This window comes from Lutzomyia longipalpis, chromosome 4 (genome assembly GCF_024334085.1).
Source record: "Lutzomyia longipalpis isolate SR_M1_2022 chromosome 4, ASM2433408v1".
NCBI classification, from domain to species: domain Eukaryota; kingdom Metazoa; phylum Arthropoda; class Insecta; order Diptera; family Psychodidae; genus Lutzomyia; species Lutzomyia longipalpis.
The window spans coordinates 5,618,845-5,644,631 of NC_074710.1; the positions used below are offsets into that span (position 1 = coordinate 5,618,845).

At 34.6% G+C, this 25,787-nt stretch overlaps 2 protein-coding genes across 3 annotated transcripts; one reads left to right on the forward strand and one right to left on the reverse strand.

The window, feature by feature from the left end:
- Nucleotides 1–139: 139 nt before the first annotated feature.
- Nucleotides 140–9,343, reverse strand: LOC129795866 (pickpocket protein 28-like). The gene is made up of 6 exons (XM_055837382.1): nt 9,032–9,343; nt 7,163–7,508; nt 6,856–7,097; nt 1,531–2,133; nt 1,024–1,389; nt 140–842 (listed from the first exon to the last, which is right to left on the reverse strand). Exons 2-6 carry the CDS (start codon nt 7,415–7,417, stop codon nt 581–583), a joined length of 1,728 nt encoding a protein of 575 aa, XP_055693357.1. The 5' UTR covers nt 7,418–7,508; nt 9,032–9,343; the 3' UTR covers nt 140–580.
- On the forward strand, nt 9,289–12,588 carry LOC129795879 (epoxide hydrolase 4-like). Of its 2 annotated transcripts, none has more exons than XM_055837401.1 (6): nt 9,289–9,732; nt 11,149–11,247; nt 11,326–11,649; nt 11,711–11,990; nt 12,070–12,222; nt 12,310–12,588. In XM_055837401.1, the coding sequence occupies exons 1-6, from the start codon at nt 9,478–9,480 to the stop codon at nt 12,447–12,449; spliced, it is 1,251 nt and encodes a 416-aa protein (XP_055693376.1). In that variant the 5' UTR covers nt 9,289–9,477; the 3' UTR covers nt 12,450–12,588. The 2 variants fall into 2 exon arrangements, with proteins under 2 accessions (XP_055693376.1, XP_055693377.1); XM_055837402.1 differs by having other exon boundaries at nt 9,320–10,123.
- The last annotated feature ends 13,199 nt before the right edge of the window (nt 12,589–25,787 follow it).

Here is a 25,787-nt window from a genome sequence, read left to right on the forward strand (position 1 = left end):
TTTTAAATATGATTTTGGAAAAATTCTTAAGGATCTTAAAGAGCAAAAGTTATGTAAAAACATTAAAAGCTAAAAATGAAGGACAGAAAAAAATGGACAGGAAGGAAACAAAGTAAACAAACAAATAGCTGACGTACTATTTCATTTTTATGTGGAGTTTATTAAACAAAAAAATTTATAGTATTTCATTCAATAATAAAACATAGTTAACTTACTTTCGTTTATTATCAAAAAATTTGAATGAAAAAGCAGTAAGAAGAACAAATTTTACAAAGACGTAAATGGAATTATAAAGAAGTGCATTAAAAGAAAAATTTACTATCTTAATCATTTTTTTTATGTAAGAAAAATTTTATAAGAACAGTAATTAGAGCAAATTCGCAAACAATTTTTTTGGCTTAGAATCTACCATGCTTAGTGTTTACTCGTTGATTTATTTTTTGTATGAGATCATTAAAAATAAAAAAAATAATAGTTGAGATTGGACCATGTAAAAAAAATAATCTTGTTTATATTAGCTTAAAAGCTTGTTTCTAACAAAGAAAAATAATAGCTCAACAGGCATCAATAGAAATAAATATTAAACAACAGCTTTAGGCGGCTTTTGAATAACGAGATTTGTTCTCAGATTTTTGCTTCTTCTTCGCATCCGAAGATTGCAGAACAAGCGAATGCTGCAGAAGTAAATTATCTCAATAATACTTAGCCAAGAAACTCCCATAAAGAGCCCTAAAATTCCACCGCAGTTTGCAATGAAATTTGTCAAGCCGTACAATTCTGATCGCTTCGATGTGATGAACTGTGTGTCTTTGAAGAAGATCGATAGAGTAACTGATTGGAATCTACAAGAATAAGAATTTTCTTTATAGCTCTTTCTTCTTTTGTCGCCTAAGTTCATTCCTGAAGCTTAAGCCGGATCGTTATGGTTTGATGAAGGTCAGTTCAGACTTTAATAAAATCTTCAGAAACTCAGAACTGAAGCCTTGACTTACCTACACCAAAACAAAACTTGAGAAAACTTACTCTGAAAAGTACTCTTCTGGAATATTATGGGCATTCAGGAGTTTCTTCCACTTCAATTCCGTTGGGGATGTTTCAGCTTCATATACAATTGACGTACAAGCAGGTAGGCAGTTGCATCTTGAGGCTTTGCTGCTTTTATTCAAATCCTTTGCAATTTCCATTTGAAGCAATTCATATTCAGCTTCCATGTAGCAGGCTACCTTAGCAGCTCCACAGATTGGAGTATCTGCCTCACGTGGCATGGAGAATTTAACACAACTGCATTTCTCCTTCGTAAAAACGGACACACATTCTAGTTCGCAATTCCTTTGGGTGTAGATCTTAAAGAACTTCAATTCCCGTTCGTGATTGAAGAAGCACTGTCTTCTGAATTTAGAAGCATATAAAAGAAATGAGAGATCCTGCTTATTTGGAGGTCTTACTGCTAGACTTAACAGGCTTAACTTGAGAATAAGCAGGTTTAACCTGCTAGTTAGCAAACCAAACCTACTCCTCAGCAAACCTTACCTGATCGGATCATATTCCCTCAGACCATCTGACGTAGTAAACATACTTGGTTTTACGGAGACAGTTATCTCCTGATTCATAGCAAGTCTAAAGTAATGCTTAGCAACTTGAGGGACTTCATCTGGAGAATGAAGAAGGACTTTAAAGCCCTGCATAGATCCTCTGCAGAGGTAGTCGTAGTCTGCCTTTGAGAGATAAAGCCACGTGTAGAGTCCACTCCGGACGCCATCCCCTAGAGCTCGATGTGGGTATGTGTGCATTGGAGCATCGCTTTCATATCCATCTTCCAAAGACCAAAATTTAGCTTCATTCTCATGCTTTGGGTAATCGTATCCGGTATGCAGAGCTGATTCCCGATAAATTTCCGAACCATTTAGCATGTTAAAGGTGAAACAGATGCCTTCGTCTGTGAGAATAGGAGCAAAATGACGGCATGATGTTGAGTTATTGTGACGACAGAAGAAGAATAAATCATGCGGCGTTATTTGTTTTAGTGTTTCGGCAAAACTATTGTTAGCAAAGACTTGGTCGTCCGAACTGAATGTTGTTGGTTCGAGGAGGTTGAAGTCGCATGTTTGATAAACCGTCTTCAGAATATTCTGTCTGAAAAGAAAGTAATTGGTATTACCTTCTAATTGTAAGATATTTTAATTTTAATAATTAGTTTTTTTTGGGTTTTTGAAAATTTTATAAGGAAAATTTATTTAAGAAGAAAAAATGAAATGAATAATTTGATTAAAAAAAATTTCAGCGCTTTCAATGAGATTTATATTGATAAAAAATATACAAAATAATTTTCTGATGTGAGAATCATTAATGAAATTACTTAAAATTTTAATCTTCTCACTAAACATCTTATTATAAAATCTTTTAATAAATCAGGAAATTGAATTTTAGTAAATTTTTGAATTTATAACGGTGACTTTGCCTGGAGCTTTGACTGTCTTATTTGCTTCACGAATAAGCAAAAAGCTCCGATGCATGACATTTTGTGCTGCGTTTACAATATAGCTCATCTCTCTTGCTTGAAGAAGAACAAAATGTACCAAAAATAGCAGTGGTGGCTTTTGGAACTACATTCAGTGCGCCAATTTCAAAAAAAGTAGTCAAAGCTCCTGATATAAGGAGCCTCTGCGCCTTTATGTGTAGATTTGAGCGAAGCAACAATTTACCTCGTTATATAGATATTATCATTGTATAATAATTTTATATAGTAATACAATCTCTGAAGGGATGAAAAAATCCAAGAGTTCCGTACCTTCCTCTTTTGAGGGGAACGTAGATGGCGCGCGGACTGGTGCAAATTCGGGGGTAAGTGAAATGCAAGGAGGACTTTCCTCCCATTCACAAGATCATTTGCTTTCGAGCGCTCATGGTGATCACTTGAAGGGTCGCATGAGCTGAGCGTTTTTTCTATATGGACTTTTTTCTATATGGACTTTTTTCTATATGGACTTTTTTCTGTATGAACTTTTTTTTGTACCTACGATGAGTGGGTTGCAGAAGAGGTGCACAAAAAAGGGCTGAAGGAAGAAAAATGTACACGGAGTTGAGTTCAGATCTTGCAACATTTTTGGTTGTACATGAGTGGGAATGAACAGAAATATATTTTCTTTCCCTTTTGCACAATGAGATCTTCCAAAGTCTTGAAGAGCACAAATTTTGTCTTTTCGAGCAAAATTCTGCCTCAAACACGCTGGCTCATTCAACACGAGCTGATATTGTTACTAATGAATTCAAAATTTGCAATAGAAAACTTTTATTTATATAAAAAAATTTTAAAGGTTTTTTTCAATCACTTTTTGGGTCAACTTTAAATCGAAAATTTTCTTCTAAAGGTTAGTAAATTAATAATTTTGAAAACTTTGTAGAAAAAAAATTAAATTAAAAAATTGAATTGATTAAAAAAACATAATCGATATTTGGCTAGACCAGAATAATATAAAAATTCAATTGGTCAGTTTAAAGAAGGAAGTGAACACAACTTTTATACTTTTCAGCGATGTTTCGGCATAATATTTATCCCATCTTTAAGATTTATAAGTGTGAAATCGTATTGATCATGGGACAGAAAACTTTATATGATAAATAATTAGGAAAGAATGTGGCATACGATTTGACGACTGGGGCTAGGGTTAATTAAGTCAATGTGCATAAAAGTTTCTCTGAAGGATTACCGAAAGCAAGATATTTTCGTCGATAGGTCAATCTTATACGATATTTTCTGTCCTACAATTTTTTAGGCCATTTGAGGCAATATGAGTTTTTGAGCTTTTCCTATCTTTCCACTTCTGCTTTTAGTGAAAGTCGACGGATAAATATAGTCACCGGTGGGGTAAATTAAGTTGATGATATTTTCCGATATTTGAAATGATTTTTCACCTAAGATATTAATTGCAGTCTCTAATCTAACCTCTCGTCTGTTAATCCGTTACAAATCCGTGGTGTTCTAACCACTAAAATAGAGAATTATACAAATTTATTAACCATGAGATTTTTCGAATGGAAGGCTAGAAAATCTATATAATAAAGAAAGGTCTGTTTGTTGGTAATCAGTCGTGTTGGCTATACAAATCTACACCGTTTGACCGATCGTGATGAAATTTGGTACAGAGGCTCCTTATACCAGGCGGTTTTGAGTGGCCGTATCCATTTTTCCCCTAAAGCCTCCCTTCAGGTAGCCCCCATACAAAAGTCATGCATTTTTTGTAAATTGATTGATAAGTGGCCCTAATCTACCTTTAAATCATCACAATTTATTTTCTCTCTAAAATTTTCGCGAAGCGCAAGAAATCCCCGCGAAGCGGGGCGAGGTAAATTGGAGCGAAGCGACAATTTACCTCGTACCTATCTATATAATAAAGAAAGGTCTGTTTGTTGGTAATCGTCCTGTCTGTACAGCTATACAAATCTACACCGTTTGTCCGATCGTGATGAAATTTGGCACAGAGGCTCCCTATATCAGGCGGTTTCGAGTGGCCGTATTCATTTCTCTCCAAACTTCCTTCAAGTAGCCCGATTTTTAGCTAATTTTTACCAATATTTTAGGAATTCTTTAGAATCTCTATTCATTAATATGTTCCGCCACAATTAATTTTTATCAAAAACTTGCGCGAAGTGAGTCGAGATAAATTGGAACTAAGCGACTCCATACTATTTACATTACTGACTGAATTCGCCACAAGTGACATGTCCAGGTTAAAATAATTATACAAAGAAATCCCTTTTAAGTTAGTTAAAAACACTCATGCGTTTCGTATTCTGCACTACCCAGCTAGTGAAGAAATATTGAAAAGGCGTTAAAATAAAAATATTAAAGAATACCTAATTCTTTCTTAACACTCTAAAAGAACTTTTTGAGGCGTCAAAAATTTCTTTTTATTCTTAAAAATGATCTCACAATCTTTTCAACATAATGATGCAGTCGATGTTTTACTTCAAATATCTCAATTATGAATCCTAAATTCCGAGCAAAAAAAAATATGCCGAAACATCGCTGAAAAGTATAAAAGTTGTGTTCACTTTCTTCTTTAAACTGACCAATTGAATTTTTATATTATTCTGGTCTAGCCAAATATCGATTATGTTTTTTTTTAATCAGTGGGCCTGGGGTGCAGTGGATAGAGCGCTTGAGTGCGCATCCAAAGGTCGCCGGTTCGAATACAGAACCCGGCAACGCGCCCCATCCGCCAACGTGCAATTAGATCACGTTGACCGGTTGGATCAGGAGATTGATACACTCCTATCCGTAAAATGGCCCACACGTGGTAGTATCTAGCAAGGCCGCCCACTACTTCTCCGCAAGGAGAACAACAACATCGTATAGGGCGGCCGGCCCTGTTCCTATATGGGATGTAGCGCCAAAATATTTATTTTTTTAATCAATTCAATTTTTTAATTTAATTTTTTTTCTACAAAGTTTTCAAAATTATTAATTTACTAACCTTTAGAAGAAAATTTTTGATTTAAAGTTGACCCAAAAAGTGATTGAAAAAAACCTTTAAAATTTTTTTATATAAATAAAAGTTTTCTATTGCAAATTTTGAATTCATTAGTAACAATATCAGCTCGTGTTGAATGAGCCAGCGTGTTTGAGGCAGAATTTTGCTCGAAAAGACAAAATTTGTGCTCTTCAAGACTTTGGAAGATCTCATTGTGCAAAAGGGAAAGAAAATATATTTCTGTTCATTCCCACTCATGTACAACCAAAAATGTTGCAAGATCTGAACTCAACTCCGTGTACATTTTTCTTCCTTCAGCCCTTTTTTGTGCACCTCTTCTGCAACCCACTCATCGTAGGTACAAAAAAAAGTTCATACAGAAAAAAGTCCATATAGAAAAAAGTCCATATAGAAAAAACGCTCAGCTCATGCGACCCTTCAAGTGATCACCATGAGCGCTCGAAAGCAAATGATCTTGTGAATGGGAGGAAGGTCCTCCTTGCATTTCGCTTACCCCCAAATTTCCTTAAAAAGACCTCATGCGCCATCTACCTTCCCCTCAAATGAGGAAGGGCCGAAACGATTTGGGCACTTTCGCCCTTCTTTGTAATACTATGTGTAGATAGCAAAGATATTATTTTACTATGTGTAGGGGAGACCGGGGTTAAAAAGGTCACTTAAGGGTTTAAAAAAAAGCTCAAAATATCATATTTCCCAAATGGATAAAGCGAAATGTTTAGCTCATTTCTTTAGGAAATTTACTGCCCTACAACTCTTTCTCAGATCATTTTGTTCTATCTAGCTAGGAAATATGATATTTTAGGCTTTTTCCAAACCCTTAAGTGACTTTATTAGCCCCGGTCTCCCCTACCGGATACAAAAATTATTTCTTGAAGAAATTCAGTTAAACAAAAGAATATCTTAGAAATCATAACGTGCTCAAGAAAAAGATCTTTCTGACTTCTAAATGAGAATTTCTTGATAAAATTAGAGAGTTGATTTTGATGCTAAACATTACATGTTTTGTAATTTAATTTTCTAATTAAACTAAATTCCTTTTTTTTAGGAGATATGAAAGCTTTAACGTTCCTATTCATGAATCCTTAGCTTCACCCGCTGCACCATTGCAGATATTTAATGAGGAATCAATGAAGCTTCTTATCTTCAGTCCAGAAGAATTTAATTACAGACTTTGGAGAGCAATTAAGCAATTTGGATAAGCCATTTGTTTGAGTTTCCTTAATTATTTTCATCCCTTAAATTAATTATTTAATTTTCCTAAATTTTCCAATCATCCCAAAGCTTTCAACGACTGGAAAATCAGGAAAAGTTAGGGGATTCTTTCCATGAAGAAAAAGTAAAAAATTATTTAATTTCAACTTACTCATCTTCTGTGAGATTATCATTTCCACCCTCAGTGTAAAGATTGTAGGATTTGGTAAAATTGAGAAATTCAATCGTCACCTTGGTCTCTGGGCAAATGGTAACAGCTGGGAATGGAATCTGCCAAATTGGAGTGGATTTGTCGGCAAATGTAACAATTACCGGGCTTTGTTGCCATCTCTTCCACGATGACCAAATGAAGCTGGCGCAAAGGAAGATTGAAAATCCAAAGGCAATCCCCCACTGCAAAAATTCCACAGAATTAATTTATTTTCACCAAAAAATTCACTTTAAATATTTTTTTTTACCCAAACTCTCTCAATCCATGGCCTTCGTCTCTCACCGAGGTACTTCACCCCGTGGATTGTGCTGTTGTAGCAGTAATCGGAGAAAAATCCCCAAAGAGCCGTGCGACAGTTTCCATGTTTTATCCGCTGTCCTAATTCCTTTTCCGTTGGAGACTCACTCACAGCATCAACATCACAATTTGGGGTAACATTGAGGAACAAATGAGGCTCCTTCGTTGCACCCTCATCAACCGTTGCAATTGATTTTCTCTGCATTTTCTCAACTTTCACTTCCACTCCCAAAGGAAGTCCGGTTAAAACTAAAATATTTCCATCACGCCAGCCTTTGGGTTATTTTTTATAGAACCTAGAATGGGAAAAATGTATCACTCACTTGGGAATTAACTTTTAAGTGATTCTCAACAAAAAAAAACACGCGAAAAGGGACATATGTAGCGTATTGTGACACGACTGATAAAAGAGGACATAGAGAGGAATTGAGAAGCTCTGGATGGCACACCTCGTGAAATTATCCTTGAATATGGAATGTTGATTATTTGTAAAACACACCTGCATTTTATTTAATTAGGATGCGCAGGAAAGTAATTCAAGGTGAGGTGTTAAAGTGTTTGATGAATTAAGAAAAATACTCACGTTTTTTCTTAGTTGGAATCTTTTACTTTAACAAATCAAGAAAAGATTTCAGGTTCAATTTTAATGGGTATTGTTTTTCTTTTTAATTAATTAATTAGTTAGTTGATGAAGGATGGAAAAATCAGGGAGAAAATCAATTAATTTTGATAATTTTTGCATTTAACCCCTTGCTTCAATTGAATCAAATTCATAAAACTTAAATTTATTCAATTTTAATGTGAATAAAAACTTTTAATATTACTCTATTTTAATATAATCTTATGCAGGAAAATTCAATGAAAATTTTTATTTACTGATAACTATTCTATCAGCCCATGCTCACATTTTTTTTATAAGAACCCAAAAGGGTTAATGTAAATCTCTTTTTATTTATGATTTAATTCAAATGTTTGATGTAAATAATAATCACCTGAGACAGCGAACTGAAAGTCTTTAGATAGATAGAGAGAAATATTAATCTTTTGATAATAAATTAAAATGAGAAACAGTGTGAGAAAATAAATGGTTTGCGTTTATCTCAGAAAATCGTTACTAAACTGCTTTAATTAGGGGAGACCAGGGTTATTTTACTTACGTCTTTTCGTTTTAATCTTTTCTTCCATTTTTAAATGTTTTTTTTTTCAATTACTTAATCAAATTTTCATTCTCTATTATGTATAACTTTTGATGAATATTTTGAAAAACTACAAAATGAATAAATTTATTTTTCTAGAACATTTTAGTTTATTAGTGCTAGGGGAGACCGGGGTTAAAAAAGTCACTTAAGGGTTTAGAAAAAGCTCAAAATATCGTACTTCATCGAAGTATTCTGGAAGAAATGCATGAAGGTTGCAATGATTATTCCTCAAGAACCATTCACCTTTCCCCGGTTTTCCCTATGCGCACCATTCGCAGTATATTCACAAAATACTCTGCTATTAAGTAGAATTGAAAAGCGAACAAAATAAAAGGTTTTTCTTTCCTTAGTTAGATTGAAGAAAATTCAAAACAATTTTGGAAATTTGTAGAGGAGAATGGGACAAACTAGTCACATGAGGGTCTTGGAAAAAGGAAAAAAATATCATATAAATTAATATCAGTGAAAATATATATTTTGATTTTTTTAGGAATCTGATTTGACTTTTTCTTGCCCCACCTTCCCCTAATCTTTGGTATTTCAAATTAAAATCCACAAGATAACCCAAAATTTATGAATCAACGAATCAATCTGAATCATTGCGCAACTTATTTACTCACACAAATGTCTTGCGTTACTCTGCGTGATTTCCTCACAAAGTTCCCGATTTTCCTCACCCGAAAAAAAAAAACATCATCACAGCACGAGATTATGCGCCATGACCTTTGTAAGTGCATCGTGGTCTGTGTCTCGTCACCAATCATTTTTTTTTCAAATAACTTTTTCTGTGATGAAAAAATCACTGGCGCTCGCCCGTTATCAGTAATTCCTCCTATCATTCTCGAAGCTCACAGTTTTTCCCCTCTTTCCACACTCCACTAGACATTTTTACCCCAAAACAGTCAGTAATCGTGCGACTACCGAACGAAACTGAGCCACAAATGTGCAATTCCTTGTGCATTAGAAAGTTATGTATCAGAAAATGTTAATGTAGATTTTCCGAACTTTCTCAAAGTGATTTTCCTGTTCCATATACACAATTATTGTTTAATTAAGTGTTGTGAAAATGCGATTCAATCAGATTGATGAATCCAACTACAAAGTGCTCGAAGTGATTTCCAAATGGGATATCGTCGTGTGCTACATCAGTGGGATCTTTCTCGGTGTGTGGGTCACGATAAAATGGTTCATTCACTACCTGTGGACCCTCGTGAATCCAAGGTCATCCACAACAGCGGCACGCAATCACTCCGTACCCGATAAACCACCATCGTACCTCGTGGACAGCAACTTTGGACGCCATTCATACGTGAAGCTCAATGTGAGTCGTCGTGCGGCTGATAAGAATGTTGCGTGATCCTCTCTCCGAGAGAGAGAGAGAGAGAGAGAGAGAGAAAGAGAGAAATTGCATTATGAAAAAACAAAGTATTTTCACCTATTGACCTTCTTTCGCGGAACGTGTGCGCGGGTTGTGCGGGTGATAGTGCAGGCTAATGGACCACAAGTCCAGACGAAATCATTGAACTGCCTCAGAGCTTATCGGAAGAGATGGTGCTTTTTTTGGAAGAAGCTGTGAAATATATATTTTATTGAACATTGAAATTATTGAGATGATAAAAGAATATGTATACATAACGGATAATGTGTAGGAGATTTAAATGGAGTCATGTGCAAGGCGGGAAAAATTTGATTCGAGGTGTACCGGAAGAAATGTTGGTTTTTGCAATTAAAAAAAAATAAATGTTCATTCGTAAAAGTTTCAGATGATTTCAGTTACTAAAAAAAATTAGAGAATAGAGAAAAAGATTTTGCAATTAACGATTAATTTATTTAATTATTTTTTCTTATTAATTATTATTTTTTTATTATTAATTTCTGAATTAAAAAATATTTCTCGCACTTTTCAAACGTTAGTAAGAAAGTCTTTTGATAAATCAAAAAAATTGAGATTGAAGATAATGGATCTAAGTAAAAGGAGTTTATTCAATTTTATGTCCCCGAAATTATTTAAAAGGTTAAAACAATAAAAGACAAGAAAATAAAGCTATTATTCTATAAAAAATCATCAATATGAAAATTATTCTGTTTTAATTAAAATATGTTCAGAATGGCTAAGAAACTTTAGGAAAGATGTTTTATTAAAAAATACAAAAGCCCGCCCCATTTAATGAAGAGTTAAGGGGTTTCGGAAGAGTTAAAAAGTATTAATTAATTAATTAATTAAGATCTGATTTTTTAAAGTCATTCAACGATTTTTTTCAATATTGTTTATTTAGTGAAAATTTTCCATTTTCTTTTTTGCTCTGTGCGTGAATAGAGTCCTTTCAATTCTTTTAGAATTAAAATTCAACCACACTCACACTACAAAAACGGTTAAACTCCTTTATGAGTAAATTAGTAAATTAGTAAATTAGCAAACAAATTTGTCATATGTATGTATGCACAGTTTCGAGTGAAATAAACAATCTATCTATCTATCCATAAATTAATTTTCAATCAAGGTGTTCAATTAATTAATTTAACTTTGTATGTAGTCAGTTGAATTAATCAAGTGTAGCATGAATATATCAAGTTATATCAAATTAATTGCGCAATATCTTTTTAGTAAGTTGTAATTAACTTCGTAAATTTGTAAAAAGTAAATCAAAACGTCGCTTTTTAATGTTCATTCATTTCACAAATGAACCAATCTTGTAAAATTTAATGAATAAAATTAAAAATTTTCATTTTGTTTTAGAGAACAAAGTTTCACTTTGTTGAAGCAGGAAATCTCACTGATCCTGTGATCCTCCTGCTTCATGGCTTCCCGGATTGTTGGATCGGTTGGCGTGATCAGGTGAAAATTTAAACATAAATTCCCCTCAAACATTTCAAAGATTTAAAATATAAAAAAAATCTTATTTCAAATCAATAGATTAAGGAACTTTCTCGCTTCTTCCGTGTCATTGCACTGGATCTTAAGGGTTTCAATGATTCAGATAAGCCAATGTGGCGTCGTGAGTATGGGCTGGAGAGGGTCTGCCGGGAGCTCGTGGACTTTATCCATAGTCTCAATGTGAACTCCGTGACGCTGATGGGGCATGATTTGGGTGGCATTCTGGGATGGATTCTCGCACACACCAATCCACTTGTCATCAATCGTCTCATCTGCGTCTCGGCGCCACATCCCAATCTCATCTGGTCCAACCTCGAAAGCTCCAAAGTACCCATCAATAGTGCCTGGATTAAGTTTATTCAGGTAAGTTTCTTTAATTTGTTTCTTCAATTTTTTTTAAAATTTTATTCTCTGCCTGAAACAGCTTCCATATCTGCCAGAAGTGGAGCACGTGAGGCCTGATTCGAATTTTTTGGAAAGAAATTTCACTCACGTGGACAATACGCGAGCCAAGTCAAAGTACAACAATCTTCAACCACTTAATGGGTCATCGAATGAAAAGGGACACATCCTGGATGCTTATCGATATATTTTTAGTCGCCACGAAGATTGGAATGGACCCCTAAATTACTACCGAAACCTCCCCTTCTATCGTATCAGAGAGGGATCATCCCTCATTGTGTGTCCATGCCTCATTGTCACAGGTTTGTATCCTTGTTGAAAAGCTCCCTTGCGGTCCTTTCTGATTATTCTAGCATATTAATTCCTTGCTTTTGCCTGCAGGGAACTCTGACCCGCTCTTTAGGTTGGAATCCTTGATCAAAAGTACGGATTTCTGCGAGAATTTCGTGGTGAAAATCATCGAGGGAGCCGCCCATTGGCCCCATCAGGAGATTCCTCATGAATTTAATCGAATAATCCTCAAATTCCTTGTGGGTAAGTAAGAATTTAATTTTCTAGAATTATCCGTCCTCAGAGTCATTATTTTTATGCAAAATCTTTGAATTTTTCTTCAACACTCAGGTTCTCGTGCCAGTCAAACGATGGAAAAGATTGAAAAGGTCAATAATAAGGGTTTGATGGGCCTTATGTTGGGAGCTGTATCCAATAGTGTAAACAAAATTCACAACACAGTTCAAATGAGAACCACTGAAGCTTTCTAAGTTCCATCTATATAGCTGTTGTCTCTTCCAGGGAAATCCTCACTGTTGTTATGTCTTTTCGCGATTCATTTGATATTAGTCGTGGTAATGCAAAATTCTCTTTTTTTAATGTTAAAAAATATATATATTTTTAAAATGATTCTCTGAGTTTGAAAAACATTATTTAAATAAGAATATTTTTTTCTGAGAAAATAACGTAATTTCTTGTGAATGAGAAAATGATTTTGTGCTAAAATTATTTCCACTTTTGTGTCTCGAAATTCGGCATTTCCTCTTTGTGTTCAGAGCAGAAAGTTGGACTCATTTTCGGGGTACAACGTGATCTCAAAATTCTCCTCTATATGCTATATAATGTGCATGGAAATCCACATATACATACATATATTATGATGTTGGGGTTTCCCAAGAGTACAAAGGACATCCATTCATTGGGCGAACGGATGCAATATTGGAGTGACATGAGTACGTGAGATAAGAGATATTTTCATTGAGCACATTTCATGCTTGAGAATAATATTTTCAACTCGTAACAATTTTGGGAGATTTGATGAATAGAATTTTGATGATAAGTGCAAGATACTGCAGCCAGCATAATATCAGACGCAATTCAGAAACTCCAGCTCTAGAGAGAAACTTCTCTTTTGGGCACAAAATGTTCGCCTTTTTGGGGAGGAGATTCATCCGCATTGCCGCTCATTGCAACCAGACCACGAACTTTCCGACGGATGTAGCAAATTTTGCACGTTATTATGCAAGTTAAAGGAAACTATATTTTCTCATTCATTACTATTAAATATTTCTAGAAATTTTTTTAATATTTTATTATTAGTTAAAAGAAAAGTTTCATTGCTCAATTAAATTATCCAGAAATAATAAATTAATTAATTTCTTCTTCTAACGTATTTATGCATTTCAAATTTAAAAGTTTTTATTTGAAAAATCATTGGATTTTCACATAATTGATAAAAAAACTAATTATTTTCTTAAAGGAAAACTTCTAATATTTTATGAGACAAAAAAAGGTATAGAAAATGATTTCATTCAAATAAAATAAATATTTATTGAATTATAAAGGAATCTTGAAAAGAACTAAACTTCAAGATTTCCCAACAATTACATGACCTTAAAATTCCGAGTGGATACAAAAATTTTCAATGGTTAAGAGCTCATTAAAGTTTTATTTAAATGGGTTAAAAATCGGTTAAAAATCTTAAGAATCGGTAAATATAAAATTGTATTGTGAAAAAATCTATGTTAGAATTTTTGTTATATAATGTTCAGAATCTTTTTTATTTGACTTTTGTTTTTTTTAATAAAAATGGATTTTATATTTAAAATGTTTTTTTAACTCTATATTTGTTTTTTTTTAATTTTTCAATTTTCGCATATTTTTAAAAAATAGAATCTAATTATTAAAGAATTAATTGGTTTTACGCATAAAAGATGAATTATTTTCCAAATTATTTAGAATATTTTTTGGCAAGGAAATAAACTTATGCGATCCTAAATTCACAAGAAAAATTAAGGGGACGGATTTAAAAAAAACGCGACATTTTCTAGCATTTTTCCACGATTAGAAATAAATAAATAAATAAATTAATGCCAACCAGCTTTATCTAGTTCAGTTGACATTCTGCATTCTTTATAGTACTTTTGAAATATTTGTTATATATAGTTATGTATGAAAGCCACAATGAAAAGTTCCTGGAAAAGTGTGAAAACTTTGTTGGGAAATTTTTTTAATTGGCAAATGAAGAGCATGATTCACTTCCTTACGAAGAAGTTTTCAATTCATCAAAGCGAAAGTATATTAACAAAAGAAACATTCCTTCTTGTGAACGGAAAGAAAAATTCAGAATGGTTGAAAAGGGTGCTACAGCCGAGGGGTGAAAGGCAGGAAAAAAGGGCATAGAAAAGTACAAGAGAGATGAGGAGATGGCGTAATGTTAACGTAACGATGCGAAGGGCGTTGCCGTGCATTATGTAAGCGTCGGGGCGCGTCCCTTTGCGAACCATAAGGGGTGAACATAATGCAAATCACAAAATGAAACCATGATGAGGGTAAAGAATCCACGAAGAGGGGAAATTGTGCAGAGGAGGGTGAGGGGTGAAATGATGAAAATGGTCGGGATGTGTCATGCGAGAGCTCTGTGTGAGGAAATTATCAATTGGTTCACATTTTCAGGGTGGTATGAGGGGGTGTGTCGCACTGAAGGGAATCTCAATACATTTTCCCAAAATAATTCCTCGTTGAAATTCCACTTACATCCAAATCCGCATTTATATAGCGATGGCAACAAAAGGGACACCCAGTGTGTACCCCCTCTCTGCACCGCCAGATACACTGAAAGGACGCTTTTCTCCATGAAAATTATTCCACCTCTCATGCAGTTATCATTTCCATTTTGAGGACTTTAAAAGTATTTATGTGGGGGATGATGGCTTTCCATCAATTTCCACCAAGTTTTTATTTCGTTATACCAATAATTTTATTACAAAATTTAATTTACTTTACAATTCCCGGAGATGAAGAACGACTTTTCCGTTTGTCTTTACTTTACAAAAAACGGTAAGTAAAACTTACAGGCTGTGATTCTTTCTTTGTCAGTGAAATCTGAAATTGACGGAAAATTGAGGATGGGCAAATTTTGAGGAAGGTTTTCTCGCGCACCGAATCACAGCCAACGCGCAGAAATTATGTGAAATGCCTTAATCGTGGGCGTTGGCTGTGATTCGGTACGCAAGAAAACCTTCCTCAAAATTTGCCCATCCTCAATTTTCCGTCAATTTCAGATTTCACTGACAAAGAAAGAATCACAGCCTGTAAGTTTTACTTACCGTTCTTTCGCTTTACACTGTTCCATCCATGCTATTTAATTTTTATCTTTGCAGTTTATATATATATTTATCTTTGCATTTTTATATGTATATATAATGTATATATCTATGCATTTATATATATTTTATTTTACTTTTATATGTGTATATATAAATCGCCCCGCTTCGCGGGGCGTTGGTTTTATGCAACTCAAGATATGACATGTTAAGTTTAAAAGGCGATATCTACGGAACGGCTACATAGATTTTCTTCATTTTTGGCATGATGAAAGATATTATAGCCAACTATAACATATCAAAATATGAAGCAAATCTATAAAGCGGTGCCCGAGATATTCATCGAAAACTCATCGAAAATTTTGTTTTCGATTTTAGCGCCACTTGCGGTCATTTTTTGAACTTGCAATGTTTCGAGCAGTTGCAGGGCTCGTTAATATCTTTCATTTGAGCCCGGGTTGATCAAAATCGGTCAAGCCGTTCTCGAGTTATAGCCGATTTTCGATGAAAAATTGCGTCGGCCATATTGGCTAAACGGCTTGGCCGATTTTCGAAAATGAGGTATCGTTGGAAAGGTCTTGATGGCCCCTACAACATACCAAAATTTCAGACCTCTAGCTATAATACGGACTGAGATATAGCGAAAACAAAATTTGGGGGTTATTCAAAATGGCGGACGGCGGGGTGGGGGGGGGGTGGATTTGATCTCATAATCGGATGTCTTCCAGTCGATATATGAACTTTGCCGTTGACCGCAAGTCTCTATCTATTACCGTTCTCTTGCAATATTGTGTTATATTCCGGCCGGACGGACGGCCGGACGGCCGGACAGATTTTTGGCGCCACCGTTTTTTGGAATGTAGGGACCCTAATTCGTGCTTATCCCAAGTTTGAGCCCGATCTGACGACTTTGAATTTTAGAGTGTACACAGAAGCTGTGCTTCTTTGAAGAAAGAATCACAGCTAAAAAAATTATCTCCGTGTTAAAACAAGGAATTAATAGGGGTGTCTGGGGTTGTAAGTTCAATAAATTATTTTTGAGATTTTATGTCTCGCTTATTTCCTAGGATTATAGATTTTCCAATAAAAGGATGAATGAACTCCTTTCATTCTGTTAAAGTCCTTTGATTTTATGATTTTCAGCATTTTCTATTCAATTTTATTCCTTTGTTATTATTATGATTTTCAAGATTTTTTTTTCCAATTAAGGTTTTTTTTTTCTAAACATCTTCATTTTTCCAAAGTTTTCTTTCTAGAATGCTTATAAGTCTTCTAATCGAAAGCCTAGGAATTGTTTTAATAGAATATTATATGCTTTTCATAAGTAATTGTCCGTCTATCTATTTTTTTCTTTAATCTACGATTTATTCAGAATTTATCCTTAAATTACTATTTCCTGTGCCTCTAGTGATTAATTTTTTATATGATTAATTCCGAATATCTAGCAGCTCATTCTTCAGAGCCTTTTCTATAAAGAAGAATCCACCATTTGCGACAAAAAATTCTTTGAAATCTTTAAGAAAGAAACTTAAATTGGTGTCCACTTGCATTTGAAATAAAAAATGAGATGAAAAAGAGAAAAAAATCTGAATTAGGTGTGTCCCACAGGCCATTGGGTAGTCGAAGAAATTCCCAATTGTCATCATCAAGTGGAAGATGAATTTTAAATCCGATTGTGATCTCGTGTGACCATCATCCTCCCAAAGTCCACTGTTGGGCATTGTTGAGAGGGAGTCTATTCGGTGGCTCCTATAGATGAAGGGGGGAGGGATAGATCTGATGTCGAAATGAGACCCATAGGCAGCAGCAACAAACAAATAAAGTATATAATTATAGCAATAATAATATATTTATGTTGAAACCCATGAAAAGAATTTATTATAGATATTAAAAGGTAACTCCACTGTTCGTTAGGCAAAATGACTCAACAACTTCTCTTCACTGCACACCCGAGGAGTTCTTTCAACTGTGGGGACTTTAAGTTTTCATACATATGTGTGGTATTTATTTGAAACACTTTCTAGATGGGTGTTGAGAGGCAATTTTCTCGGTTGGTCATTTCAACAATTTTGCCTTCCCATCGCACACACCACCGCAGTGGGACCTTCCTGTGGCCATCACATCTCCTCCGCATTTGAGAAACTTCCTCCGTCGATGGCTTTTACAATAAAGTTTAATTCATGGAGTAAGAAGAAGATGACCCAAGAGGAGGATGTTGCCAAATCTGCATCCGCTGCTGAGACCTTTTTCTCTGACCCTCTCTCAGGTGGATCTACAACGCACAATTCATTCCAGCATCAATGGTAGGTATTTATTATTTGTCTGAGAGGCGTTTTTATCTGTCTTCTCCTCTTCCTCAATCACCCAAAAGTAATTATTGCTATTATTGCCACAACTGCTTACTCCACCGAAGAAGCTATTTTGTGCCCCATCAATGGATACTCCATCTCACACAGAGTACACAGCACGGAGGCAGCAAGAGAGAGAGTGGAGGGCATCTCAACTAAATAGACACCTATTGGGTTTGTTTATTGATTGACGGAATTGATATGTGTTTTAGAGGAGATGAAGATTACTATACTTTCTTGATGTGATCAAGCTACCCGAAGTTATACACTGAATGATGAATAAGACATTGACTGAGAGCCAACCTTTCCAACCCAAATTGGTCTCAAAAGTCACCACTAATTGGATATGTTGCAAGAACTTTGTTAGAACAAGAAATTTATTTTTATTCATTTTCTTTTATTATATATTTTATTTATTTATTTCAATTGCCAATTGAAAATATTTTTCAAGGCATTCAAAGACATTCAGTGCGGCAAATTCAAATTGATTTCTTTGAAAATTTAAATCAAAAAAATATTACATTAAACGTCTTAAGCCTTTTAGAGGTTTTTATTTAACAAGTTTAAGGCATTCAAAGCTCATTTAGAAAATATATTTTACAATATTATGTATAAGTAAAGTACATTACATTTGGAACATTTTCTATGTTGATTTTGAGAGCATAAAAATAGCCTTAAAAATTTTATTTTCACAAAAATCGATTAGAATCTGTTAAAGAAAAAGTTTTGGAGATTTCTGTGTGAAATTTCTTAAATTTTGTTTGAGAATTGGCTTTGTTAAAATTTAAAAAAAATGTACTGGTAAGCTGACCAAGCTTACGGGAGCTGTGTTTCTTTCAGTGTACCAATTTTGTGAGAGCAAACTAGAACGCGAATTAATTTAAATACGCGCAAAGTCGGGAAAAGTTGAAAAGTCATACCCTAAGAAATGTTTGGAAGGCCATATCTCGAGAACGGATCCATAGATTTTCATAAATTTTTTTTTGTTTGAAAGGTCTTGAAGTCAGCTATAACATATCGAAAAATGAAAAAAATTTATGTCGCCATTTTCGAAAAATTCGAGTTCGAAATTTTCGAAAACTTTGTTTTTGACTTTAGCGCCTCTTGCGGTCATTTCTCGAAGTTGCAATGTTCTAGACATTTGTAGGGTTTCTCGAAACCTTTCATTTGCGCTTAAGTTGATCAAAATCGGACTTGTAGAACCCGAGATATGACATGCCAACTTTAGAAGGCTATATCTCGAGAACGGATCCATAGATTTTCTTCATTTTTGGCATGGAGCTAGATAATATGGTCAGCTACAACATATCAAAAAATCAAAAAAATTTATGTCGTCGTTTTCGAGATATTCATCGAAAACTCATCGAAAATTTTGTTTTTGATTTTTGGCCCCCTAGCGGTCACTTTTGAAACTTCGGATGTTCTAGAGAGTTGTAGGGTTTGTTGAGATCTTTCATTTGACCCCGGGTTGATCAAAATCGGTCAAGCCGTTTTCGAGTTATGGTCGATTTTCGATGAAAAATTGTGGCGGCCATATTGACTAAACGGCTTGACCGATTTTCGAAAATGAGGTATCGTTGGAAAGCTCTTGATGGACCCTACAACATATCAAAATTTCAGACCTCTAGCTATAATAGCGGCTGAGATATAGCGAAAAGAAAATTTTGAGGTTATTCAAAATGGCGGACGGGGGGGTGGGGGGGTGGGGGGGTGGATTTGACATCATAATCGGATGTCTTCCGGTCGATATTTAAACTTTGCCGTTTACCGCAAGTCTCTATCTATCACCGTTCTCTTGCAATTTAGCTCTGAACTCCGGACGGACGGCCGGACGGCCGGCCGGAAAAAATTTTTTTTTGGCGCATACGTTTTTTGGAATGTGGGGACCCTAATTCGTGCTCATCCCAAGTTTGAGCCCGATCTGACGACTTTCGATTTTGCTCGGTACACAAAAGCTGTGTCTGAAAGAAACACAGCTAAAATTCTTGGACATATCTGGGTTAATTTATAAAAATTTGGAGTTAATTTACTTGTTATTAGGTCGTATTAAGGCACCAAGAAATCCTTGAAATCGATGAAATTACAAAAGAAATTCTTAAAACTTCAAGGATTTTTTGTCGCTTATATGAATAATTGTTAGAATATTATTCTAACGTTTTATCGTTAGGAAGCCTTTTATATCTAAAACTAATTCGTTCTTACTATTTTCTAATATCCTTATTGAAAGGAAACTAATTACCCATTGTTTGTTGGTCTTCATCCAATTCTTTATCCGATTTTAATTGACAACCCAACCAATAAATTCGTTATTGCCAATTAAATGAAAATAAATCAATTTTCTCTGTAGATTTGTCAATTTATTCCTTATCTTATATATATCTTAGGTATTTATGTATACAAACTTACTTAGAAGACATATGTAGATATATAGCACACACTGTCATTAATTAATTTTATTTGTGCAAAATGTGAGAATTTAATTAGTAATACACGAAAGAATAAATGCTCAGTGTGAAGTGAAAATGCAATTAAATTGAAAGTAGAGGGACTTTAATTTCACTTCACGTAATGAGGGTACGCCCCTTTGTCGTGGTTCCCAGGGGGTTCTATACTGTCTGAATAGAGTGAGGTGGAAAAAAAACGCCCTCAGAAGTGGGATTGAAGTGTACGAAAGTTTTGTTATGTAATTGCCGTGTATAAATTCATTACGAGGTGCGGTACAATGGCAAAACGGCCATATTTTTAACATTGATTTGGTGTAGCATTTTGGATGGAAACTCTCGAATCCTCTCTGAGGAAATTTTCAACTAAATTCACCCAAAAACTACCCTCTTGGGAGTCTAATTGAATTTTTGTAGCAGGGAGACCCCCCTCCTATATACATACGAGCAGCCGAAAAAGGGAAAATGTTTTATTCATGCTGATACCCCAACGAGCTGGTATTGGATTCAAGTATCGACTTCTGCAATAGACTTTTTTTCCAACACTGCTGTCACTCCAATTTACTCAGAAAAAAAACCCTCCGACACGTCAACAGACCCTCGAATTTTGTCACTTATGTAATCGACCATCATTGTCATGTATATATTTATTCAGTGTATATGAGAGGGAAAATTCATTTCATTGCGGACGCACAATAGCTCTCTCCACCTTCGCGCCGTGCGATGAAAGTATGGCTTTCAGGGTTCTATGGCAAAAAATGCTCGTTAGAATTTCAACCATCCAATGCAGGGTGGGTTGGGTTACAAAAATGAGGGGTTGTTTTCAATTTGGCACCAATGCTGGAACAATGGATGATACGTCGATGATGAATTTTATACTTTTCACAGACACAATTTCATGTTACACAAACCCATTTCCTTTTAGCAGGAAATTGCGATTTTTCTTCATCATTCTCTTCATATTTTAACCACCCTCATAGACACCTCCCTCTCAAACTTTTTATGCAACTGAGCGTACAATGCAGCAATGTCAGTAGATACTTGAAATTGTGTCTCACAGAGAGCTTTTTAGCATTTTGTGAAAAGTTTTCTCTATTTTCCTTCAAAGTGAAATCAATATTAATTGTAAAAGGTAAAAAACTGAGAAATATCTGCTTTAATTAACAATAAATAAATAAAATGGTTCGAAAAGGAAGGTAACAACGCTGAGAAACATAACTTTAACATAATTTTAGTATGTGGTTTCTGTGAATTAAAGCATAAATAAACAGTTAAAATTCATATAAATGAAAGAGTTATTTATTCAGAGATTTTTTTTTCAAACAAGATGAGTAAATATTTGATTGAAAAACCAAAAAAATGTGGAAAAAAATTAAAGAAGATTTTACATTCCAATCATGACTGTGCCCAGTTCTGTATATTAAACTTTAGATGATTTTCCCCAAAGAAGAAAAGCTTTATGAAGAAAAGCTGATTTTTTATTGCATTCTCGAGAGTTCTCATTAAAATTTTATATTGTAATTGAGATTTGAAGATTTTTAAAGAACAGAAGAAAATTATTAGGAAAGGTAGACGAAGAATTATAAAATTTTCTTTTAATTAAAACAACAAAAAATTATTCATAAAGAAAAATTCTTCTGAGAAATTCTTGGTTGATTTGACCTCAGGGAAGAAAGTATCCGAGGAAATCTCATATACGTTTTTAGGAAACATTTAAAGAATTTTGTATATCCTACCATTTTATTGAATAAAAATACTTTTGAACTTATCAAAATTTTTTTTTCTAATTCTAAAAAAAGGTTTGTTTTTTTTTCAAAACTTTGAAATGCCAAGAATATACATAAAACTTCTTGTATTTTTGTAAAACTTTTAGTTAAAAGTTCTTAGTTATCTATTTTTAACGAATAAAATCCCACAGAAAAAAGGAAAGTTTGTTAGAACATTTCTTTAGATTTTCAGTTATTTTTGTTTTTAAAATTATGCATGTATTTTAGTTTTTTTTTTTAACAAAAGACAATACACGTACATATGTTTGAACGCGGAACATGTAGATATAGAAAGGTCTTGTACATAATATTCTCAACGAATTTTCCATCCTCTATAATGAATTTTTCTATCTCTCAGTCTTGTCAGTCACTTTGATCCCCTTGTTCGCTCCTCAACTTCCGCATCAATGGAAATTTTCTTTATTGTAACGTCGGAAGAAAATTGAGTTTGTGAAGTTCCCAAGATTCTGCCAATCCTCATTGCTAAATGTTCTTACACACACACACACACATACAACCCCCTCTTTGGCCAAATTGGGCTTCCTCTCGAGAAACCCTCTCGCACCCTTGGATTGTGACTCATGGCGAGAACTCAAGAATCACTTGACAATTTGACGGGCATTTTTGAGGATCACTTCGACACATTCCACACACCCCAGCCGTCGCTGCTGGTAAGTGCAACGAAATTAAAATGAATTCCATGTCGTCGCTTGAGGATTATCCTCTCCAACCATGGTCTTATTTCATCCTCCTCTCGTGGTGCACTCCTTCAAATTTTCACACCAAACTTTGAATGAAATCTCCCCGAATGGGCTACAAATTCACCATTCACAGTAATTGTTTCCAAGGATCTCTTCTATGTGTCTCCTCGTAGCTCCACATCCTTCAAAGCTTTTTTTTTTGATTATTTTAATCTTCAACTTCATTGTTAGATATACATAATTTTTGAGAGATGATGAATTTTGTAAAAATGGAAATTGGAAATGGAGGATGAGGGGAATGTGAGGGAGTGGATTATTTTTCATCCCTTGTCAATACATAAATAATTCTAATGCTTTTATAGAAGGGTAAAATGACAGAGAAAATACTTATTTAAAAATAATTTCAATAATGAAATATTTCTTCTCAAGTCCTGATAAAATATTAATCAATCAAATTTCTAAATGAAAAAGCAGTTACCTTACCTACCTATATTTAATTAAAAAAAGTGTAAAAAAATATATTTGTAAAATACTCACAAAAAATTCATGTAAGTCAACATTTCATATAGGTACATAGAACTTATTTAAATTTAATTCTTAACAGTTTTAGCTGTGTTTCTTTCAGACACAGCTTTTGTGTACCGAGCAAAATCGAAAGTCGTCAGATCGGGCTCAAACTTGGGATAAGCACGAATTAGGGTCCCCACATTCCAAAAAACGTATGCGCCAAAAAATTTTTTTTCCGGCCGGCCGGCCGGCCGGCCGGCCGTCCGGAACCTTTTGCTAAATTACAAGAGAACGGTAATAGATAGAGACTTGCGGTAAACGGCAAAGTTTAAATATCGACTGGAAGACATCCGATTATGATGTCAAATTTTACCCCCCACCCCTGCGTCCGCCATTTTGAATAACCTCAAAATTTTGTTTTCGCTATATCTCAGCCCCTGTAATAGCTAAAAGTCTGAAATTTTTATATGTTGTAGAGGCCATCAATACCTTTCCAACGATACCTCATTTTCGAAAATCGGTCAAGCCGTTTAGTCAATATGGCCGCCACAATTTTTCATCGAAAATCGACCATAACTCGAAAACGGCTTGACCGATTTTGATCAACCTGGGCTCAAATGAAAGCTCTCAACAAACCCTACAACTCTCTAGAACATCCGAAGTTTCAAAAGTGACCGCTAGGGGGCCAAAAATCAAAAACAAAATTTTCGATGAGTTTTCGATGAATATCTCGAAAACGCCATTATCGATTTGCTTCATTTTTTGATATGTTATAGCTGACTATATTATCTAGCTCCATGCCAAAAATGAAGAAAATCTATGTCGCCGTTCTCGAGATATAGCCTTCCAAATTTAGCATGTAATATCTCGGGTTCTACAAGTCCGATTTCGATCAACTCAAGCGCAAATGAAAGGTTTCGTGAAACCCTACAAATGTCTAGAACATTGCAACTTCGAGAAATGACCGCAAGAGGCGCTAAAATCGAAAACAAAGTTTTCGAAAATTTCGAACTCGAATTTTTCGAAAATGGCGACATAAATTTTTTTCATTTTTCGATATGTTATAGCTGACTTCAAGACCTTTCAAACAAAAAAAAATTTATGAAAATCTATGGATCCGTTCTCGAGATATAGCCTTCCAAACATTTCTTAGGGTATGACTTTTCTACATTTTCCGACTTTGCGCGTATTTAAATTAATTCGCGCTCTAGTTTACTCTCACAAAATTGGTACACTGAAAGAAACACAGCTCTCGTAAGCTTGGTCAGCTTACCAGTACATTTGATATATACATAAATTCCATGAGATTTTCTAGAGAGAAATCTTTTATTTTATGTTTTTAAAATTTAATTTTTCATGACGTTCATAAGGCCAACATTGCTTTCAAAATCAGGCTTAACAAATTTTTGGAAAAATTTTGTTCTAAGAACCAGACCACAATCGTAAAAAAATATCAAAAAATGTCTCTTACCATTTTTAAAACCTATCTAAAAATGAGCAAAGAGGAAAAAAAGCCTTTAAATTGTCGCGAAAAAACTATAAGAGAAAGTAAAATATAAGGCCTAGTCTTCATCATCGTCTCTCAAATAATCCTTTGGTTAATAAAACATGCATAGAATTTAGAAATAGAACAAATAATTAAAATTTTTAATACCTACGATTTTTTACTTTAATTTATAATCTCATGATCGAACTTCATTCATTTCAAAGAAAGTTAAAAGAAAACCTTGAGGTTCTTGCGGACGCAAAATCCACCACAATTTCCCATTCATCTTGTGTGTCTTTGTCACAAAGCCTGAGTGTTAAACCTCCACTAGCTTTAGTGGATGAAAAAGACATATAGGTATCGAGTTTCATGGGGATTTCTCACCTTTTTCAAATTGGAATTGATATTTTTGACACGATATAGTTTCACCAAGACCTCCACACCGTCGTCGTTGCTAGAAGGTGTTGGAGAAATTGGTGATAAATAGAGCAATATAATTTTGTATTTTGAAATTCTTTTCTTCCCAATCGGATGGTGTCAAATTCTCTTATATGTGGTTTTTCTATTACATCCCTCACAATTTCTCCATGGAGGTATGAATTGAATTTTATACAAAAATAGCATTGTGGTGGCCTCCATAGCACTCACAATGCATTTAAGGTTTTAAAATTACATTAAATCTCTAGCTGTGTACTTCACACACTCAACGTTTCTTTTTAGACGTCTCACTGGTCGTATAATTTTTCAATATCCTTATCATGAGGATTTTCTCTCATTCTTCTCATGGCGTAGGGGAGCAAACAAAGAGTCTGGTGGTTCCTATATATAATAGGGGTTGTTTCATACTGAAGGGTGTTCTTCATACATTCCCATTGACTTGCGCAATGTTACAACATGGCAGCCATTATGTAAAAGCCATTGATCCCGCCTCCAGATGTGTTTCACATAAAGTACACACAAAATTCCCGAATTGACGGATAAAATAAAGAGAGACCCTCCTCTTCTTTCAAAGCCACTCAAGACTCACATTTTCATCACCCCCTACGCTTCTCTGGTGCCTTAAATTCCCTCAACGGTAGCACTGAAACATCATTCAGAGTTGAGCATTTGCCGTGAATAAAGGTCCCCTCGGTTCACTATGTTCGCTACATAATGCTAAGAGAGTCCCACATCTCTTACAAAGAAGCCCTAAGAGGTGTGTGGCCCATGAGAATGCATTCTAGCAGCAAAATCAGACGGTGAGACTCGACTAAA